Source organism: Bombina bombina, chromosome 2 (genome assembly GCF_027579735.1).
Source record: "Bombina bombina isolate aBomBom1 chromosome 2, aBomBom1.pri, whole genome shotgun sequence".
Lineage (NCBI taxonomy): Eukaryota > Metazoa > Chordata > Amphibia > Anura > Bombinatoridae > Bombina > Bombina bombina.
The window spans coordinates 505,533,877-505,551,376 of NC_069500.1; the positions used below are offsets into that span (position 1 = coordinate 505,533,877).

The 17,500-nt window shown below is 37.8% G+C and overlaps 1 protein-coding gene across 3 annotated transcripts in view; it reads right to left on the reverse strand.

Annotated features, from left to right (window-relative positions):
- Positions 1-17,500, reverse strand: part of SLC12A6 (solute carrier family 12 member 6) — a 163,594-nt gene that overhangs the window by 141,265 nt on the left and 4,829 nt on the right. For 2 of the 3 annotated variants that reach the window (XM_053702245.1, XM_053702244.1), the window contains exons 3-4: positions 12,131-12,175; positions 11,969-12,057 (exon numbers count right to left, since the gene is read on the reverse strand). In XM_053702245.1, coding sequence (XP_053558220.1) covers positions 11,969-12,057; positions 12,131-12,175 — 134 coding nt within the window. Of the gene's footprint in view, positions 1-11,968; positions 12,058-12,130; positions 12,176-15,493; positions 16,018-17,500 lie in introns of those variants that run through there. The other variant, XM_053702246.1, reaches the window with a different exon arrangement.

Consider the following 17,500-nt stretch of genomic DNA (forward strand, 5'->3'; position numbering starts at 1 on the left):
AAATATATATATAGATAGACCCTGGCTCCCATAACCCAGTTTTGGTAGGAGCGGACATAAGAGTGGGGTTACAGTGTGTTGCAAAGAAGAGGCGCCAACATATTATATACATTATATAAGGCTGACAAATAAAAGCCTCCTTGGATTACTAAATTGGGATCCCTAAGAGACAATCTAAGGCTGCTGCAATTTCAATATTAACTTTTAAAGAAAACATAATTTAAGTCCCAACAGAGTACACCACAGACTGCACAAGCCTGGAGGATCCAATCAGGTTGCTTAACCAACAAAACCCTGGCTCAAAGGAAACTGCCGTATATAAATAAGTACTGCATAAGGACCATGACTGTTTGGTTACTACACTGTTTCCCATAACCCTAATCAGGGTAGGAGAACAGAGTGGAGAACTCTGACTTCATAATATTTGACAAACAGAATTATTGCAATCTGCTTCTGGCTAACCTCCTACTAATACTGATACATGCTTATAGCTATTTCTTGTTTTATTAGGTATATGACCAGCTAAGACTACTGGAGAAATACTAAATGTAAAAAGCAGGTCATGATTCTATATGTGAGGTGACAGTGTACTCAGTGGTTGTAAAAAGATGCTCCCAAGACCCTGATGCAGGATAGGAGCAATCACTTCCCCACAGATTGTATAGTGCAGCAGAGTTTGGAATTGTATTACTAATTAGAACTACTAATTTCTGATATACTAACCTTTATTTGAGTGTTGTATTTTGCCTACTTTTACTCTTTGTTTCTTTGCTTTTTACTATACAGAATAGTATTATACTGTGGATAGCGAGTGAGTCGGTCCTGATTAGACAGACTAAAGTCAAGTAGTTGAATTTAAATGTATTTAATTGGTGTTCAACTACATTAATACACTAATTTTATGGAGGGTACGTGGCCATAAAACACAATCACTTTTTATTTATTTTTTTTCTCTCACGCCTGTGTTCCCTTTTTTTTTTTGTGTCACTATTTTAGGTACTGCAAAATGTAACTTCACAATGAGCCTTAATACACTTCACTACACATACAGTACAGATTACACTAAGATTCCATTCACTCGTTTGGCACCTTAAACTAAATCCTTAGCCACTAATACTGATTCCTTTTCCGAACAGAATAAACGCTTACCTCTTAACTGGGAACTAACAGAAGTAATCACACAAATCTCAAATCTAATCACTCCACAATTAGAGAGTCTTAAACATGAAATTAAAACTGATATTAACAATTTAACTACTGAAGTAAGACAATTTGCTTCCAGGATCACCGAGGTAGAGACCAGAGTATCAGAATTAGAAGATAGAACAAATATAATAGAACAAGATAGTCTATCCTATGATAAAAAGTTATCCACAGCCTTGCTGAGGTTGGAGGATCTTGAAAATCGCTTACGGCGGAATAATCTTCGTATCATAGGATTGCCTGAAATGCCTGAATATCAGGATCTTTTTGAATTTGCTGCAGTAAAACTTCCACAATTACTGGGGATGCAAGACATAGGCGCCCCAATACAAATAGAAAGAATACATAGAGTTGGCAGTCAATGAACAAATTTGAACGGTATTACTAGACTCAGACCAATAGTCATGAAATTTCAAGATAAATTAGCATATCTCACCTATTAAAGGAAAACATAATCACTTATGAGTGGCCAAAACAAAATCCTTCTATTTCAGGATTTCTCTGCGGAGACTTCCTTAAAAAGGAAAGAAATGTCCCCTTTTTGTACAAAATTAATGAAAAGGAACCTTAATGTCAGACTGCTCTACCCAGCAAATTTATTCATCCATATGAATGGAGAAAATAAAATCTATTAAAAAAAGTACATTTAAACATAGCAAATATATCATGCATGTTGTGATAAATGCTATGTTATGTATTTTGCATTAGATGTTATATGAATACCAAGTCTTTAGCAAGTGTTTTTAGCATTGTTTTTTGGGGGTTTTTTTGCTCCTGGTGCCGCCCTCTCCACTCCACACCCCTGACTATAGATAAGATGTCTCATTGTATTAGACTCGTTATATTGTATTATGGAGTCATTTAAGATATTATCCTGGAACGTGGGGGGGATAACGTCTCCTATTAAAAGGAAGGCTATAATTAAAACCGTAGGGGCTAATAAACCAGATATCGCTCTGTTACAAGAGACACACCTACAACTCTTAGAATCAAATAAACTTAAAACTAAATGGGTTGGAGAGGTAAATGCTGCACCAAGCCAGTCAAGAAAGAATGGGGTATTGATTTTAATAAATAAACATTTATCATATAAAATTATTGATCATAGAATGGATCCGGAAGGTAGATTTAAATTATTAATATTAAAATAAACACAGCAGTATTTACCTTCTGTAATGTATATGTGCCCAATAAGATAGATAAAAAGTTCTGGGATGACCTGGCCTTAAAATTAATTATCGGTGGCAACATGAACCTCACATTTATGCCCAATTTAGACAAAATGTCTAAAAAAAAAAAAAAAGTGTAAGTATGTCCCGAAAGTGCGGATTCTTAATAATTTTTGTAATAAAGTTGGGGTGAAGGATATTTGGCGTATCCCAAACCCAGATCTTAAAGCTTATACCTGTGTTTCTAAGACCCATCAATCCTTGTCAAGGATTGATATGTTTCTAGTTGCAGAACGTTTGCTTGGATTAAAAACAAAAGCAGAGATTGAAGGGATTATACTGTCTAGAATAGAATATCTCTAGAATTTAAACTTAAAGATATCCAAATAAACCCCACTAATGGGTTTTTTCTTCCCTTAATATTTAATTCAGAATAATAAATTCCAGAAATGGTTAAATCTTAAATGGAACGAATTTATACAATTTAATAGCACATACTTAGAGAAAATAGAAACTTTGTGGGAGGCTGGGAAGGCTGTGTTGCGGGGATAGATTAAATCCTATTTATGTAAGTTGAAAAAAAAAAGTAAAACAGATGGAAATTCAATTATCTCACAGCGTGAAAAACAGTTATAATGCATATATTACCAATCCTACGAGAGAATTTTGGGATAAATATATCAACCTTAAAGCGCAAAGTGATCTAATACTAAAACAAAAATGTGCACAGGAAGATATATGTTTAAGATCTCTATATGGGGGATTTAGGGGTAGAGCGGCTACATTTTTGGCAAGAATAATAAAACATAGAACTAGTAATCATATCCCAGCAGTTAAAATTGATCAGAAAAGGGCAACAACCAACTCAGAGATACAGAAGGTTTTCTTTGAGTTCTTCCAGAATCTGTATAAGGCCGAGGATCCAGATGAAACACAAAAACTCAGATTCTGGAACAACTTAAGGATACCAAAGATTCCCCCAGAAGTAATGGCACAAATAAATCTCCCAATTACACGGGAGGAGATTTTAGACGGGATTATGCATGCAAAGCTAAACAAGGCCCCGGGCCCAGATTTACTGCTTGTTGAATTTTATCGAATATTACAAGAACAAATTATACCCACACTTCATAAACTATACAATTACTATTATGCAACAGGCTCCACGAGCTCTAGGTATTTCTCAGCTTCAAATATTACCTTAATATTAAAAAAGGATAAGAATGCAGAAGATCCGGCATCATACAGGCCTATATCTCTTCTCAATTTTGACTATAAAATTACTCACCTCTATAATCGCTAAGAGATTAGCCCCATATTTATCTGATATAATTCATGTAGATCAATCAGGCTTTATGCCTGGATGGAACCCCGTCAAAAATATTCGAAAAGCTATGATTGTAATGGACTATTACTGGAATAGGTATGAAGCAGATCAACAAAAAATCAAAAAGGCCGCAATATTAACGTTAGATGCAGAAAAAGCTTGACTATATCAGTTGGGACCATCTTTTCAATACAAATACATAAATTTGGATTATCAGGTAATATTAATAATTTTATTCGGTTAATTTACAATAACCCCCACTCTGCCATTATTGTTAATGGGGAGGTTTCCGAAACCTTGGTATTGCATAGAGGAACTAGGCAAGGATGCCCACTATACCCACTCCTTTTCATTATGGCGTTAGAACCACTTGCAATTATGTTGCAACATCACCTGGAGGGCATAGGTAACCAGCATATTACCCTTTCATTATATGCAGATGATCTGCTTCTGTTTTTAGGTAATGTAGAATTAGATCTAGATAAATTGCACTGTGATACACAAGTGTTTGGATCATTTGCTGGATATAAAATTAATTTAGGAAAATCAGAACTCCTCCGGCTAGGTAAATCACCTAGTTGCTCTGCTAAGCATCCGTTTAAGGAAGTTAATCAATTTAAATACTTAGGTATAATACTGTCAATGAATCCTGATGAATGGTATATGTTAAATTTCCTCAGCTTTTTTACGCAATGCAAAAAGAAATTATCTGACTGGAGAAATCTACCAATTTCTCTAGTAGCCCGAAGTAACCTAATTAAAACAATCTTATTTCCATCCAAACCCTGCCCATCCCCACACCCAAAAACTTCACTAATTCATTACAATCCAAACTATTAGCATATGTATGGGAAAACAGGCCAGCAAGGATCAATAAACAACTAATGTGCATGCCAACTAAAAGAGGTGGATTAGGGGTTCCTGATTTGGAAAAGTACCGTATGGGTATATTCTTGCAGAGGATCATTGATTGGTACACGAACTTTACATCTAAGGCCTGGGTGGCACTGGAGCACGATATTGCAAATAAATCACACCTGGGGTCTCTCTGCTGGCTACCGCCAAAACAGACCTCCTTAGAACACCATTCTAACTCTATCATAGCAGAGACATTCCGGGTCTGGAACCATATTCTAATATCATACCCAAATATATCCTCAAGAACCTCCCCGCTAACACCCCTTACAAATAATATAGACTTCATACCGGGGCTGAATTTCCCCAGCAAAACCCTATCTAACAAGAGAAAAACCTTAGCGGCATTTCAGTTAGGTAATGAACATAAATTTTATAACCTAGAAGAGGTAGCGACAGAGGGAATTGACCTCTCAAAAAATTGGTTACTACTACGCCAATGCCAATCATATATAACTAAACACCCCGATCGAAGGAACTTGGTGAGGCCCATGACGGCATTTGAATCGTTATGTAGAACAGACACCCCACATAAAAAGACATTAGCTATTACTCATGCACTGTTACAAATTCCACCTCACGGCTACACCCCGTATTACATAGACAGGTGGAATACAGAACTGAGCCTAGACATGACACCAAGAGAGGTCTCAGAGATTTTCACGAACGTAACCAAGGTCTCCTCCTCCAGCCGACTAATTGAGCTAAATTTAAAGATAATCCAAAGATGGTACTACACACCGGCTAGGATACATAAACTTTATAGGACGGCAAGTGACACATGCTGGAGGTGCGAAAATGGCAGGGGGAACATGGCTCACATCTGGTGGGATTGTACTATGTTAAAGGAAGTGTGGGAAAAAGTGGCAAGGGAGACTTCAGAAATGGTGGGGGTCACGATTCCACCAGATCCTCGCATCTGGCTATTTAATATTATATCAAGAAAGACACAAACACAAGTGAAAAAACTAGTCTTTATGGCAAGTAATGGCATGAAGATATTACTTGCAAGGCACTGGAAACAAAAATACATCCCCACAGTAGCTGATTGGATCCATACTTTCCAACATATCTTACAGTTAGAGGAATATGCATACATTAAGTCGAGGACTGAAGTGTCATACGGCTTAATGAAGATCATGTGGGACACATATATAGCAAATAAATTTCATAATTAGCAAAAGCGAACTAAGTTGGGTTAATGCTTTATTAGGAGATTGATATAGGACCTAAGGCTCCTGACAACTGTGGCAACAGAATATTTCTAGATACCTATTGTTAGACGCATTCCACTGCATAACTGTAAAATGTAAAAGAAAATGTTAAACGGTTTGTTGCAATTTCTTTTTTGACTTCTGTAATGTACAAATTTTATTTGACAATAAAACTGTTTATTAAAAAAAAAAAAAAAAAAAAATCCAGTATAAAACTGTTTAAAAACTTAAAAAAAAAAAAAAAAAAAAAAAAAAAACAATCTTATTTCCTAAATTACTTTATCTTCTTCAGAGTTTACCAATCTTTTTACGGAGGGCAGATATAAAGGATTTCAATCGGATGTGCTCCAATTTTATATGGAAGGATAAAAGGCCACGTATTGCTTGGGACAAACTGACATCACAAAGAGGTCACCGGGATCGCATTACCAAATATTAAGTATTATAACTTTGTGAAAATTCTGAAGTTTGCAGTTAATTGGATAACAGAAAAAGAATATGTGATGTTACTAGCATGCAAAACAGAGTTAGCTGCACCATTTGACCTAAAAGCTATTTTACACTGCCCTTTATCAAAAATACCCTTAAATGTCTTGTGCATGATAGTTCTGAAAAATGTAATTAGCGCGTGGCAAAAATATTGTAATGAAATCAATGTGAACCCACATTGTACGGAATTTCTCCCAATTATAGGTAATTCAGAATTTATTGCGTGTATATATCACCCTATTTTCAAAGAATGGAAGAATAAAGGCCTAATACAGGTCAAACAACTTATTTCAGATGAAAATATCATTACATAGTTGAACTGAGAAACAAATATGATCCTGACTGGTCTTTGGGCTTGTTACATAATGGAATCAAGTTATATCAAGATGGAATATATTTCATCTTGTATTTCTATAATATAGTAAATACTCATGCAGATTCAATGCAATGGGCAGATATTCTAGCAAAATGGAGCAAGGTTTTACCTGAAATTGAGCTGCAAAATATCCAAAATAGTTTTAAACTAATATACAAATCTTGGGTTCCAACCTCATGGCAAGAATTGCAACTAAAATTAATTAATCAAATGTATATCACTGCAGCTAAACAAATGGTATAACAACAGGCTTATTGCCCTAAGTGTAATTATGGATGTCCAGATATTGTACACTACTTCTGGACATGCCCCAAGATTGTCCAGTTGTGGAAACAGATTAACTATTGGATAAACAATGTACTGGATGTAGATTTGGTTATCTTGAAGCATGGTTTTTTTCTAGCCTCCTACTCCGAAATAGGTTACAACCCCGACCTGATTAATACAATTATTTTATTGGTACGGAATCTCTTGTTAAAAAATTGGAAGGCGTGTCAGGTGCCCAAATTCAGTTATTTAAAAAAAGAATTAATTCGGCAAATTATATCAGAACAATACAATATCCAGAAACCGGAAAATAAGAGTTTGAAGTATTTTTTTCTCTAAATGGCTTAAAGTGATCCAATCCCTCCCGATGGATTCCCAAATACAATTAGTTCGGCCTTTTAATAAGACAGAATATGTTATTCTGAATATTCATGCAGGTCATTTCCCTAGAGTGTGGGCCTATTAACAACTACAATAACAGAGCCTCTGTAAGGAAAATAAGGAAATAAGAAATTTTACGGATAGAGACTTAATTTCGGGAGGATTGGGGGCGGCACGAGGAGTATTTGAGCTGGGGTTTTTTGTTTGTTTTTTTCTTTTTGATTGCTTGGAAGTCGGTCTATTTCTGTTTTTGTGTCATTATCAGTATGGCTCCTGCAGAGTAATTTAATTATTTATGTTTTATTATTTTTTTTTTCTTTTGGACAGAGTATATCTGCTAGAAATACTATAGGGTATATTTAGTAATTTGTCACGTGTATCATTACACCAACCCAAGTAGGTAATTTATTTTTCTTTTTTTCTGTTCTCTTTTTATTCTGTATGTTTATATGTTGATACGTATTTAGGTTTAAGATTATCTACACACACTCAGCCTCAGAGAATTTAGATTGTATCAGCAGGTCTCTGCGATAAGGTAACTTCCACGGAGGAGATGAGGACATCCCCACTAGATCTGCAAACCATGTCCTTCACGGCCACGATGGAGCAATCAGGATTACTGATACCCACTCCTGCTTGATGCGGGCCACCACTCGAGGAAGAAGTGGTAATGGAGGAAAAAGATATGAGTTTGAACCTCCAGGGCACTGCTAGTGCATCTATTAGATCCTCTTGGGGATCCCTCAACCTGGGTAGCTTGGTATTGAGACAGGACGCCATGAGATCTATCTCCGGCATCCCTCACTTGCTGCAAACACCTCAGGATGGAGAGACCATTCCCCTTAATGGAAGGATTGCCTGCTGAGAAAATCCACCTCCCAGTTGTCCACACCCGGAATGTGGATCGCTGAGAGCGAACAGCTGTGGGCCTACGCCCACTCCACCGAGGTTATATTGTCTGATTGGCATCTGATAAACTGGGACGAACCCAGAAGTGGCCAAGCTTTTAAGGCCTTGAAGATTCCCCGTAGTTCCAAAATATTGATCGGGAGGGAGGACTCCACAACCCCTGTGCCTTCCTGGCCCCCCAAACAGCTCCCCATATGGATAGGCTTGTGTCCGTAGTCACAATCTCCCAGGATGGTCTTAAGAAGCATGTTCCTCTGGACAGGTGATCTGGACAGAGCCACCAAGAGAGAGATTCTCTCAAGTGGCTGTCTAATACAATCTGTTGAGACAGATCTGAATGATTACCGTTCCACTACCTCAGCATGCACGGTTAAAGTTCTGAAATGGAACCTGGCAAAAGAAATGCTGTCCATCCAGGACACCATGAGACCAATCACCTCCATACACTGAGCCATAGAGGAACTCAAGGAGGTCCGGAAGGCAAGACATGCTGAAGTTAGCTTGCAACGTCTCTGGTCTGTTAGAAATATCCTCATGGATATGGATTCTATTATAGTACCCAGGAATTCCACCCTGGTACTTGATATAAGATAACTCTTTTCCAGGTTTATCTTCCATCCATGTTATCGAAGAAGACTGAGAAGGGACGAAAGGATGGTGCTTGCACCAGAATATCATCAACCACGTATGGGGCTACTGCAATACCCCGAGTTCTGGAAACAGCTAGAAGAGCCCCCAGAACCTTCATAAAGATTCTTGGAGCAGTAGCTAGGCCAAACGGAAGGGCAATGAACTGGAAGTGCTGGTCTAGGAATGCAAACCTCAGGAACTGAAAGTGTTCCCTGTGAAGGTAAAGCATCCTTCAGATCTATAGTGGTCATAAACTGGCCTTCCTGAATTAAAGGAAGGATGGACCTTATCGTCTCCATCTTGAAGGAAGGGACACTGAGAATTTTTTTTTAAGCACTTTAGGTCCAGAATTGGGCGGAAAATTCCCTCCTTCTTTGGGACCACGAAAAGGTTTGAATAGAACCTCAAACCTCTTTCTTCGATAGGCACCGGGAAAACAACTCCTAATGAGGATAGATCCCGAACGCACCCTAAAAAGGCATCACTCTGGTATTTATTCCAGGACTGAGACGGCTTCCAAGTACTCATGGGTTGCTTGGGCTTGGAGGAGGATTGTTGTTGTTGGAATTTGTCAGAACGAAAGGAACGAAAATTAGAAGATTGTCGTCCCTTAGACTTGTTCTTCTTATCTTGAGGTAGAAAGGCACCCTTGCCTCCGGTAACCGTAGAAATAATGGAGTCCAGGCCTGGACCAAATAAAATCTTTCCCTTGAAGGGAAGAGAAAGGAGTCTGGACTTAAAAGTCATATCCGCAGACCAAGACTTCAACCAGAGTGCCCGGCGGGCTAGGACCGCAAAGCTAGAGGCCTTTACATTTAGGCGAAAAACTTGCATGTTTGCATCACAGATAAAAGTATTAGCAATTCTCAGAGCTTTAATTCTCTCTTGAATATCCTCGAGGGGAGACTCCACCTCAATGAGATCCGACAAAGAGTCTCACCAGTAGGTAGCCGCTTCGGCAACCGCAGCCGCCAGTTGAAACAAAAATCCTGTATGTTAAAACATCTTTCTCAGAAAGGTTTCCATTTTTCTATCCATCAGCTCTCTGAACGAATAACTATCCTCAAGAGGTATAGTAGTATATTTAGCAAGTGTAGAGATAGCACTATCCACCTTAGGAATGGAGCCCCACAATTCCAGTTGAGAGTCCGGGACCGGGAACAACTTTTTAAAAGTAGACAAGGGGGAAAAGGAAGAACCAATTCTTTCCCATTAGTTCTTAATAATGTTCCCCATCTTAACCGGCACAGGAAAAGTCAAAGGAACTTTCCTGTCTTCATAAACTCTGTCTAATTTAGGTATCAAAGGTTCTTCAGGCAGCGCGGCCTCCGGAACCCTTCATGTAGACAGAACCTCCTTTAATAAAAAACGCAAGTGCTCAATTTTAAATCTAAAGGACGGTTCCTCCGCAGCAGGAGGCTTAGACGCTAAGGACTCCGACACAGAAAGTTCACCCTCTGAAGCTACAGAGGTTAACTCATCATCGGATAACTGGGACATAATAGCTAAATCCGATAAATATTTAGATGACTCAGGGTCAGGAGAGCTATGTTTAACACTTCTCTTGCGTTTGTTAGAGCGAGGTAATGCACTGAGGGCCGCAGACACCGCCGTTTGTAACTTTGCGACAAAGTCCACAGGAAGAAGGCCCCCTCTGGATGGAGGATTAGATTTGCTATGGGGAACTGCATATGGAGTGGATAATGTAGCAAGAGTAGTAATCTCACGGGACACCGAGTCGTGAGAGGTAGACGGCTCAGAGGGACTAAGAGCCAGCTTGTCTCCCTTCTTAGACTTTATAACGGTGTTAAGGCATGTGGAACATAAGTGAGTGGGCAGGAAAACCATGGCCTCCTCACAATATAAACAGGTATGATTTAGTACAGAAGGAGTACCTTCTAACATGTCAGAGTCCTCCATAGCTCAGGTTAAACCCGCAGAATGACACAAATAAAAATGTTTTTTATTATAGAAAACTGCACCTTTAGACTCACAATGGCTGGGGCACTCACCACCTTTCTAGACCCAGACAGTTAACAGAGGAAACACTCTCCTCAGGTTCAAGTCTCATCCGGAATGGAGGAAATAAACATAAACATAGAGTGCAAGACAGTACTTCCCCTGTTATTACAAGTACAGCAAGTAATAGGAGCTGTGCAACACTTTCAAAAACGAAAGTGAAACTTAAAAGTAAAACCTGTTTGTTCCAGCCAAAAACACAGTCTATCAGCCCAGGAAAAAAAATCACACAAAGCAGTAAATAATTAATACACTGATTAATTAACCCCAACTGTTCAATAAATCCCCTTCAGAGGATATTAACCCTGGATTCTATCAAGGTATAAAGGAGCCACACTGTGACCCTGTTATAGCGTTTATGTGTAAAACTTTAAATGATCTTACCTCCAGGATCCATGCTGTGGAACAGAACACAGCCTCTCAAGTGTGACAGTCTTATAGCAGCGCTACTGACATGGACTTGAGTGAGAGAAAGTAGGCAGTGAAACTCGTCAACACTGATTGCTTAGGAGCTGTTAGCAGTAGTCTGGATGGTTTTGTAGAAAAAAAACTTTCCCTGCATCTCCAGACTCTAACTTTCATCAATACTCTCACTGAGAGGTTGACATGACTACTTAAAACTCCAGTCCTATATCGAAGGGCAGATACCCTTTAACAGGACTCTACGAATCTTCTGACACTTCTCTGCCACCTCCTAACATGACAAAAGGCAAAGAATGACTGGGGTAATGTGGAAGCCTTTGGCTGGGGTGTCTTTGCTTCCTCCTGGTGGCCAGGTTTTGTATTTCCCAACAGTAAGGAATGAAGCCGTGGACTCTCCCTATCTTAGGAAGGAAATTATAGTTTTAAATACTTTGGATACAGATCGTTTGCAGTGTTATGCTAATATATATTATATGCACATATAATTTAAATTTATTTTGATGTCTCTTTACCTTTAAAATCAAAAACAAAGCAAGACAAAGAAAGTGAAGGTTGAGAGCACTAAACAGGATCAGATAAAAAGAACAGGAGGATGGAGTACTAGAAGGCCACAAAACACAAGAAGTCTTCCCTATTCCCCTCTAACCTCAAACAGAGCGAGGTTCCTGTCGTAAGACTCCTCTCCCTCTTCGCTGTGGTTCTGATACATTGATGAGTTCTTTCTGCGATCTATATCTGTATAAAAGAAGTTAATGTAAAACAAGTGTCACCAAACTGAAGACAAGAAATCCTTAAGGCATAGTCATACCTAGCAGCTTGCTGTTCTCCTCTGTTACTGAGGTTTGGCTCGGATCTGTGGAGAGAAAACACAGTAGATGAACATCTTTGTCCCCACCGGATGACCAAGAATATAGTTGTCAGAGCATATCCTTCCGCTGTACTGCAACTTTACAAAATAGCAATTATTCCCCACAGAGGTACACAGATGTAAACATTAAAGCAAGATTGACTAATCCATGGCACCTGGGTACCATGCTACCTCAAAATGTAGGCCTGCCTCTGAAATTTGTAAGCCCCATTTGACTACTGCATTTTAACCTCTTGACTGTGAAAGACAACACTTTGCCATTCCCTGCAGAGGTCAAAAATCACAAAAACAAGAATGTGCCTCCCTTTTACATGCATTGACAAAAATGTTGCTTCAGCCTTACGTATACGGTGGGTAGGACCGCTGTATACGTCAAACATGTAAAATAAGGAAGTCGACTCTGGGAGGAGTTTGAAAGGAAACGGTACGATTATTAATTTATAATTTATGTTAAAAACGTAAATGGTATTAAAAAAAAAACATAGCAATTTAACTACTGTACTATAGATGAATGTATAGCAGGCTAACAGAAATCGAAAATTGACATTCACTTTAAGTGAAGGGGGGCTCTTTTGGAGCCCAAAACTCCCCATAAGCTACAAAGAGAGAATTGACACAACAATTTGGAAAGATGGGAGCCTTCTCTTTCCAATGATTAGTCTCATACCGGCCATTAGTAAGTAATAACTACAAGCATGTAAAGAATGTATTTACTTTACAGTAGGGTAGTGGTGCCAAAGGATTCTCTATTACCCAAAAATAACACACATAAACAATGCCCCTGAAATGAAAGAGGTATTTACCCTCTTTCAAATGAGAGGTCTCATGCTCCTTTGGGTAAAAGGAAAATGCCTGTCTGCTAGTTAACTTTTACTGTGCTTCCGGGCTTTGATTGTTCAACAAACGCCTAGCATTAGCACTCCTGGGTTAAGCCGTTTTTTTAGATGTGTGCAATGTAATGAAGATTGACTAAATTAAAGGAACAGTCTAGTCAAAAGTTAACTTTAATTATTCAGATTGGGCATGCAATTTTAAACAACATTCCAATTTACTTTCACCATCAAATTTGCTTTGTTCTCTTGGTATTCTTTTTTTAAAGCTTAAGGTAGGTAGGCTTAAACTGATTTCTAAACTGCTGAAAACCGCTTCTTATCTCGGTGCATTTTGACAATTTTTAACAGTTAGACAGTACTATCATGTGTGTCATATATATAACATTGTGCTCACTCCCGTGCAGTTATTTAGCAGTCAGTACTGATTGGCTAAAATGCATGTCTGTCAAAAGCACTGAGATAAGGGGCAGTCTGCAGAGGCTTAGATACAAGGTTGCCACAGAGGTAAAAATTATATTAATATAACCGTGTTGGTTATGCAAAACTGGGGAATGGGTAATAAAGGGATTACCTATCTTTTTAAACAATAACGATTCTGGAGTAGACTGTCCTTTTAAGTTACATGCTATAACGTCAAACACTGATTCTTACTTTCATAAAGTTTAGAAAACATGTTCAGAACTATCTGGTTTTTACCACTTATTTCAGAACGTTTTAGACTTTATTTTAGTGGAAATTTTTCTGGTAATAAATAGCTTGGTTATGGTACAAAGGTTGTCAAAGCAACTTGAATTAAGGAGAGATTTTGATTTGCTAGAAAGTTTGTATTGGTAATAATGTTTACTTAAGTTCCTGTCAGTATTTATAGCAGTGTATTTAAACATAGTGCAAAACAACATAATATATATTCATTCAATCTACTATGCCTGCTTTTATTGTATTTAACCTCTGGTAGGTGTGCTTTTACACTTACATATAGTGTTGTTTGTCTGACTCTGCTACATGCTGTCTGCTACTTAACATAGAGGTTTACTTTCTCAAATAGTATTTTATTCAAATATGTCTTTCAATGTGTTTTTATAAGTGCTTAAATTTACCCTCACTTTATATCAGGAAATCCTTTACATGTGACCCTAAATGGATAACCAAACTCAACATTGTTTTCAAGAGGTGAATCCCTGAACTGCCCAGAAACAGTAACCCTAAATATCTTGTCAGTATAAAAATTAGTTGTAAATGGTTCTAAAAACATTAACTTTGTAAAAAATACTTTTTTTTTTTGTAAAATGCTTAAAGTGACATAAAACCATTTTTTTTTCTGATTCAGACAGAGCATACAATTTTGAACAAGTTTTCAATTTACTTCTCTAATTTGATTCATTTTCTTGGTATCCTTTGTTGAAAAGCATACCTAGGTAGGCTCAGGAGCAGCACTCATTCCTGTGAGCTATCTGCTGAGTGACTGCACATTTCTGCCTCTTGTCATTGACTCACCCAATAGGTTTAGCTATCTCCCAGTTGTTTAAATTTGTATGCTATGTCTGAATCATCCCAAATGTGTTTCGTGTCCCTTTAAAGGAACATGAAAGTCAAAATTAAACTTTCATGACTCAGATAGCACGTCATTAAATAAAAACAAAAAGCTTCCCCATTTATTTCTATTATCAAATGTACCTATTTCTTGGTATCTTTTTTTAACATAGCTCCTGTCCACGAGAGCATATGAACAACATGGCAGCTGTGTTTACAATGATGTATAGAACAATGTTATGCATAAGGCACTCATTCAAGAGTCCAACCTCAGATTTCTCTCATGGAAAGTTTTAAAAAAAAAAAAAAAAAAAAGGATACCAAGAGGCAAATTTGATTTAAAAAAAAACACAAACTGAAAAAGCAGTATCAATGTTCATATACACCTGAAGCAACAGTATGGTTCTCTAAAGACCCTACCAGGTGTGATACGGTTAATGTAGCAGAGAGGGGTGCAGCCCTCTCATGTGGCCTTTGGATTCAGTAAGAAAGAGAAAACAAGAAGAGGACAGTAAATGTGAGAAATTGGGCAGAAATCATGGGTAAAAAGTAGGAAGAGAGGATGAAGCAAAGGACAGGGCACAAAAAAACTAGATTACTATGAAGATGGAGGTAATTGGATAATAAAGAACGGAGAACAATGATTCAGGAGTGAATTAGTAACAAATAATAAAGATATGAAGCAAGTTATTGTTCTCTTGTGCTCACAAAAGAATACATTTAAAGTGAGCCTGTATTCCATTCCTTACACAAGTGTCTTGTTTCAGTTTTATTTAGCTTTGTTTGTTAGTGGGGAAACTGCTTTCCTCTCTTGTGCAATCTTTGCACTTAGGAAGTACATTATACTGGTGTTTATTTGCTAAAACAGCTCTGGCCTGAAGAAAACAACCTCATAATGTGGGGGGGGGGGAGAAATAAAAGGAGTGATTCATACACTCACCCGGGCCCCATAACTCCACAGTTGCAGCCTCCCTTGTAGGACTGTAGGCTGCCCCATCTGTGCCATCCTCGTCATCAGGGACTTTAGTGACAGTGAAGTGTGGCATGGCTCCTCACTATCACTCCTGCTCCAGTATTTGCTTTTCACACACCTTGCTACATTCCCTTCTTTTGACACTCGCTATTGTAAGTCTATATAACCCTTGCTTTATCTTTATCTTGCTACCTAACGTTCCACGGTATCTATTCCTGTTGCTCCCAAACTAGCACCTGACAATGTCACTCTCTGCAGCTTTTAGATTCCTGTCACACTAGGATGTGTAATACTGTGCTATTTTAAATGAACAAATAAAGCTGATTTTTTTATTTTATTTTAAATCGGGGCCCTGTTTGCACCCCTCTATACTAAACACAATCTGATGCTAATTTCTCTCTCTTTGCCTTTCTGCCGCCCTTGATTTATTACACGCCTGAAACTCTTATCTCTTTTTCTCTGAAATTCTCTCTCCTACTTGGGGACACAAGTTTTGACTGCTTCCCTGTCACATGTCTTTGTCCCATCCCAGAGGGAGGTTTAGTCTAGGATCTTAAAGGTGCAGCTACACTTAGCAGCATCTTTTCAAATTACCTGAGCAATGTCTCCTCCCCTAGCATCTAATCACTGATCAAAACAAACTGGTGATTTATTTCTAGTACTAGATGTGCAGTCTACTGTGCTTTACTGTTTCGGTGTACAAGGACAGTATCTAACTTACAATTCTCACTACTAATAAACTTGACAGGCTGAGCGTCTGTCATTACCTCCTCCCAGCAACTGCTGTCTGAGTGAGGTGTGATTCAGAAACACACAATAATTACTCTTATTACAGGAACAAAAACATCAGGCTTAACAAGGGATTGCCCCACATAAGCTATTGTTTTCTCCAAATAAACAATATGAATGAGGATATCACAACCAGTTATCAGGACAGGCTCAGACAAAGCTTGTCTGAGATGAACTGAAAATAAAAATATTATGAAGACAATCACTAAGGTCGACAATCAAACTATAGAACAATAGAAAATACTAGGGGAAAACATTTATTCTAATGTAACAGGACAAAATCATGTTTTAATCTAATTTAGGTTGAGCTCCTGACTACAAACTGACATATGTAGTGTTGACAACTGTCTTTTAAAAAGATAGGCCATGCTAATTAGCATACATCTGCATAAATAATAATAAATAATAATAATAAATAATTTAAGTTCTTAGTACCAATTTAAAAAGATCATTTGTTTAGAACTAGATTTCACACACTTAGAACAAGTTTCATCATAACTGGACCTTCATTTCTATATTTTTTTTTATTACCTCCTTCAACCTTAAAGGGACACTAAACCCAATTTTTTTTCTTTTGTGATTCAGATAGAGCATGCGATTTTAAGCAACTTTCTAATTTTCTCCTATTATCAATTTTTCTTCGTTCTCTTGCTATCTTTATTTGAAAAAAAAGGGCATCTAAGCTAAGGAGCCAGACAATTTTTTGGTTAAGGACCCTGGACAGCACTTGTTTACTGGTGGGTGAATTTATCCACCAATCAGCAAGAACAACCCAGGTTGTTCACCAAAACTGGGACGGCATCTAAACTTACTTTCTTGCTTTTCAAATAAAGATACCAAGAGAATGAAGACAATGTGATAATAGGAGTAAATTAGAAAGTTGCTTAAAATTGCATGCTCTATCTAAAATCACAAAAGAAAAAATTTGGTTTCAGTGTCCCTTTAAAAGGGACATGAAAGAAAAAAAAATAAACTTAGTGTGTGCAATTTAAGAGAATTTTCAATGTACTTCTGTAATCAAATGTACTTTGTTCTCTTAGTTTCCTTTGTTTAAAAGCATACCTAGGTATACTCAGAAGCAGAAATTCACAACTGGCAGTGGCTATACACATTTGCCTCTTATCATAATGTTTTCAGCTAGCTCCCAGTAGTGAATTGCTGCACTGGAGCGACCCTTAACTGTAT